The 6,000-nt window shown below is 37.3% G+C and overlaps 1 protein-coding gene across 1 annotated transcript in view; it reads right to left on the minus strand.

The window, feature by feature from the left end:
- The window catches only part of LOC100539369 (ran-binding protein 17), a 146,470-nt gene that overhangs the window by 40,411 nt on the left and 100,059 nt on the right, over positions 1 to 6,000 (minus strand). The window contains 1 exon segment of the mRNA XM_019620358.2: positions 5,446 to 5,534. Coding sequence (XP_019475903.1) covers positions 5,446 to 5,534 — 89 coding nt within the window.

The raw sequence follows: 6,000 nt of genomic DNA on the forward strand, positions 1-6,000 counted from the left end.
AGTATTCAAGAAGAGAACTCAGATAAATTGTGTGGAGATCAGTGAGGAGCTGCCCCAGAAGTGCTGTTTGCTCATGGGTACCCAAGAGGTATCGGTTCTTTTAACTTGGCTTGGAAGGCTTGGAAAGAATGCGATACAGAAGAAAGCAAGATTAGTAGATTCTGCAATGCAACTCAAAAATATAATGAGTTTCTGCCTGTACCCAAACATTTGATGCAATGATTTGATACATAGCTGACCCCTACTTTTCCCAACTTTGCTGAATAAAAGAGTTTGTTTGGATAAGAATGCAGTGTATGCAATTTGCTATTAAGATATGATCTAGCCAACAGAGTTAATGACTTTATTTAAAACTAAACTTATTTTTAACTTTGTTTCATGTCATATAATTCTGCTTTATTTAACAGCACTAGAAATAGTGACTGCTCTTAGGAAAACACTACTGCCCATTCAGACCACAAAGGCAACCACTGCGAATCTTATGAAGCCACATACAGCCAAGCACTCAATGGCTGGATCGTGAAATAAAAGCCTGAAATGCATGAAGGTTGACATGCTTCCTGGATATGTAGACACAGTCATGTCTCAGCTCTTCTGGAGCAGGCCAAGCCGTCACACATGGCACAGCTGATGAATGACAGCACTGTGCAGACAGATGGAAGGCATTCTGGCTGCTGCTGTCTGTCTGAGGCTCCTAAAGACTTGTGCCTTTTTGCTGCCAGCTGCTCGAGGCACTGCAGGCACAAACTCTATATAGCAGAAAAGGGTGATGTGGAATATACCTTGCTGCCCTCCTTTAGAGGGTTCTTTACATCTTAAATCAAACTGGAGCTAAATGGACCAAGGAGAATTACTCAGTAATATGGATTTAAATCCAAATCCTAGTTGCCTAAAATATTCTCAGAGGGCATAGATGACCCACATCACCTCACAGCCTTGTAATTTCACCAAAGCCAGTTCCATCGTTTCCTGTGATGGACTTACAGTGAGCTCACTCTCTACCATAGGATGGTCAGTATACTTGAAACAAAGCAAGTGGTGTCACACAGGGTACAGAATGAACTGAGCGATTCATCTCCAAAGCCAAACTTCCTCTTCAGCCTGCCCACGTACACAAAAGGAAGGTGGTAAAAGGCTGCAAATCCCCATTTTGGAATTTTGTGGGGTAGGAAACAGAAAACAGAGTAACCTGACAGCCAAATCCTACAATGAAAATATGAGTGAGCAGTATTTATCACAGGCTGCTAACACATCCAATATGATTAACTATCCCAAGCATTAAGCTCACATTAATTGTCAAGGAAAGTCTGGAAACCATAAGTGCATTTTGTAAATGCTAGGGTCAACAGAAAGGCTTCAGCAATTTGCTATTAAAAAACAAACAAACAAATAACAACAATAAAGTAGAAGAAATTCATTTTAAAGACAACGTTATGTTTAAGTGTTTTAACCACAAACTTCAAGGAATCTGGCTAATTCACAAACGTAACCTTACCAGCTTTATTGTTCAAGCTGAAAATAATGCAAACTGCAAGAAATAATGCTAAGGTTTCAATCAGTGCTATTGGCAGCAGCACCTATTGCACACAGATTATGGATCGTGTATAGCCTTGTTTCATGGGAAAGTGTGTTTAGAAAACCTTCATCTCTACAGTAGGCTTAGTGGTCTCTTTCAAATTCTGAATCCTTAAAACATATAAACCTAAAATTTCAGTTCTTTAAAAAAAATACTTTCGAAGAGGCCAACTTTGGGCTGTAAATGCCTTTATTTTGTTCAACAATCGAACAGATTTGGATAAATATGTAACAATGACAATTTGGTAAAAAGATTTGGTGAAAAGACCTAGAGAAGCATACCTCATCCAAGGTCAACCACATCCCCTAAAGGACACCTAGATGAAACTCCTCCAGGACTGACCATTTCCATCAACTTAATGGCTACGTACCTCTCTCTGTATAGATATCCCCATCTTTATTGGAACAATCCACAAAAAAGTGGATATCACCCTCAACTCAGAACCAAATCACCATGGATTTATCTGAGTGCAGGACCAAGGACCTGAGACTACAGTCCCATATTAGTAGGAAGAAACATATTAAACATTCAAAATCTTGTCCAGGCAGTCTTGAAGCAAGAAACAGAATGAAACACATGAAGACAATCATGATCACCATTAAGAAAACCTGACTTTGATTATTTTCAAATAACTCCCATTTCTTGAGGCCTGAACAGCTGTATGTTCAAGTTCAAGACTGGCCTACAAATTACAGCACCCACATGTTGCAATTATGAAAGACAAGAACTTTCCAAGCTGCGGTACTGGAATCACTGACAGCTTGACATATCAGTGTTTGGGGGAGAATAAATGACTTTCATATCCAGGTTTTTTTAATTCTCTTTGCTGGTTTGTGTGATGTTTTCCTTCATCTCCTGGGCAGCCTGATCTACTGGGGGACAGCCCTGCCCACAGCAGGCACTGGAGCTCGATGATCTCTACTGTCTCTTCCAGCATAAGCCATTCTGTGGTTCTGTGACCTTTCATTACTGGAATTCTTCAGGAAGATTCTACACGTAACACCTAAAACCGCTTAAAATATTTTGAAATATTTTAATCCAGTTTTTTTGAGAGATCACCTAATACAACTTTAAAACAAATTTCACTATTATTGTAAGTATTTTCTTTTCGTCCCTTGCCAGAGGAAAACTATAAATCTTGTCTCAGCTGAATGAACACCATTTATCATATTCATTTTCTTGTCAATACAATTATGAAAAGCCTTTGGCCTTTTTCCAAGGAGCCTGATTTGCTACAGAAACTCAATTAGTATAAGCAAGTCTGCTACATAACAGCCCTATCTGGCAACCTAGAGCAGCTTGAGCATACCTGACAATTCACCTCTAAACCACGATCCTAATAACTCTATCATAATGGTAAAATAGAGGATACAGGGGTGTCACTCCCCCCTCCCTGCTCCCCTCGAGACTGAAAGGACTTGAAAGGAATTATTTTTGCTCATTTTTGCCATCTACTGGACAAAAGTTAAATCCTAAACGCTTGGATCAGAAAAAAAAAAAAAGAGGAATCTCTCACCTGAGCGAACACTACGAGTGTTCATTTGGTAACAGAGGGATTAGACCCAAAATATTTCCTTGGAAAATTCTGCTGTTAGTGATTCATAAGGAACTGCTTCTGTGCTTCTTCAGTACAGAACGATCTCACGGTATTAAAAGCTCACACTTATTTCTTGCCTATCCTTGTTATTTATTGACTGAACAAATGCAAGTAAATAAAATGTATTTTGCATGATATCCTGTACCTGCAGTTTTTAATATTAAAAGACTAAAGCTTCAAATAATACAGAATTAAAATCTGTTTTGAAAAACAGTCTGCCTTTAGAATTTAAGTCAATTTTAAATTTCCTGACACTGTATTTGAAACAAGAAATATACTAATCAAAAGATATTTAAACATAACACGATACAATCAGATGCTGACCCTCCCTTCTCTTTGCAGTTTCTCTTTCTGCTGCTTTTACAGCACATAGGAGCTGAGATAACAGCAACTTATTCTGCTATAATGCTTTGGATCGACACCTGGATGAAACTGGACTCAGCCAAACGAGGTGAAAGCCACTGCTCAGAAGCACACAGCTATCCTTTATGGCCAAAGGTGGTAAGGAAAGATATCCTGAACTTGTGCAAGGGAAAGGTACCTGGGAAAGCTTAAGCTTCAAATGCCACAAAGACTCATTTTAGTCTATCTATACGCCTCATATAGATTCACGAAATCCAAAAGTTTAAGGCTGGTTTTGTTTATCTGAAATGAACTTAATTTATAAAATGAAATTAATACATATATTTTTAATTCATACAGGAAAGGATCCCGAGGGCTACGTATCCTGAATCCTTGCAGAAAAAAACCTCCTCCATGGATGAATCCATTTCTCTCAAATGCAGAGGAGATAAGTCTCTCCTCTCCCTCTCTCTATAGCTGGAGCTCTCCAGTTTAGCACAGAGCAGTGTGAAACTTGTGCCGTACCAGGAAAAACAAAGTAAAATGAATCTGGAATTGAAACAATACTGATCTACTTTTACACATCCTCCAGACTGTATTATTAAGTTTTAGAGTAACATAAGCACAAGCAGTACTAATGAAGTTAAACGTACCCCAATGGCGCTCACTAGAAAATGAGATGCTAATTCACAGACTGGCTTCAGTGGTTTGTTGTTTTTTTTTCTCCCCAGTCCTCTAAATCTGAAATTAAGTGATGCTTTCCATTGATTTTTAAAGGAAAAAAAAAAAAAGATTATATTGCCTTCTGTTTTTGGATTTTTTTTTTCCTGCAAGCTGTGTCATGCAAGCAGAGCCTGCACATGGACAGAATCATTGCTAGCTTGTTAAGGTCTTAAATAGGGCTTATCTGAATGGTCATCACAATCCTTCTGCCCACTACACAAGGATGTTTATCAGATCATATCAGGCTCAGTTCTACAGCCTGTCATCCTTTCAGGATAATGTCCTTGTCACCATTTCTGATAATGCATTCTTTTTCCTTTAACAAAAAAAAAAAAAGATTAGCAAACAGAAAATGTTCAGTATTTAACTGAAATATTTTTAGAAGCTTCATTTCTAATAAAACATGCAGCTATACTTGAGCATTATTTTTTCTGTTCATAGAATAAACATAATTAACTCGCACAGCTTTGAGATTTAAATTATAAAGCCAATAGCTGCAGTTGCTTCACTACATTTTGCAGTATTTTTTTACTAATATGACTGTGCCTACAAAGAATTATGGCTACTGTATTTATGAAAATACAAAACATTTCTCCAAGTATTCAGAAAACACCCACGAGAATTATCATATTTGTTGGTACAAAAATACGTGCAATACTGAAAGCAAATAGAGCTGCATTATCATTATTTATCAAAGAAAGCTGCAGCCTAAACATTTGGATTTTGGTTTCAGAAGTCCATTTTCTTCTGACCAGAAAGACTGCAGGTGTTGTGATATTAATAGAGTTGACATAAATAGACAGTAACTGACTAAATTAAAGACATGATTCATACCAGAGAGAAATCCCCCCAGATTGCACTTGTACAGGATTTTTTTGTAAGCACTTTTGATGTTAAAACAACCACAGGTACGTTGTGCTTTAAGACACAGCTTTCTCTTTACAAAAACATTCTGGATTTAAGCAGGGACAGAAACCATTTGGATACGTTTTCCAGATTAGCAGTGTGACATAACAAAAAGTGACCTCTCTGTGGTCTTTCCCAGTTAACTGCATGGTTGCCATTGTGCTGTAATTTTAGCTGATTACACATTAGTTCATTTAGCTTTGTTTCCTCTTCCCCACTGTGCCATACTATTAAACTAATGCAAGGGGCCTGGTATCCCTCTGTGCACAGAGCTGGTATTGTCATAGTGTAATAAGGATACATCCAGTCAAACAGCATGGTGTAGCTGGTCTTTGTGTTTAGTGCAAAGGCAATCCCTCGAAGATCTCTTGCCAGCCCGATCAACATACGCTGTCAGTGGGAAAGAGACACAGTAATTGATTTTCACGTTAGCACAGAGCAGATGGAGTAATAATCAGCCAATAATGACCACATATCTGATTTTGATTCATTAGTTTAAATGCCTTGCTCAAATACTTTTTTTTTTTAATAAAAACCACTAAGACTCTTTCAACAAACAAGATTTCCACAACTTTGATAGAGAGAACACTTGCACAACGCTTAGAAAATGCTTCTGATTATTCAATATACCATACTAATGAATAATGCAAATTAAAACCATGCTCGAATACAGTGCATTAAGTTTAAAAGTACTTCCTGTATTAATATATTTAAAGTAGCAATAACAATAAAATGTTAATTTAAGCCTGTAATATTTTAAAATGAGGTCTAAGACTAATTGGTAGTCATAACAAGCTACATTTAAGGTTATACTGAGATTCTCATTGTACTGTTATTTTAACTTTTTTTTTTTTTT

Source organism: Meleagris gallopavo, chromosome 15 (genome assembly GCF_000146605.3).
Source record: "Meleagris gallopavo isolate NT-WF06-2002-E0010 breed Aviagen turkey brand Nicholas breeding stock chromosome 15, Turkey_5.1, whole genome shotgun sequence".
Taxonomy (NCBI): Eukaryota; Metazoa; Chordata; class Aves; order Galliformes; family Phasianidae; genus Meleagris; species Meleagris gallopavo.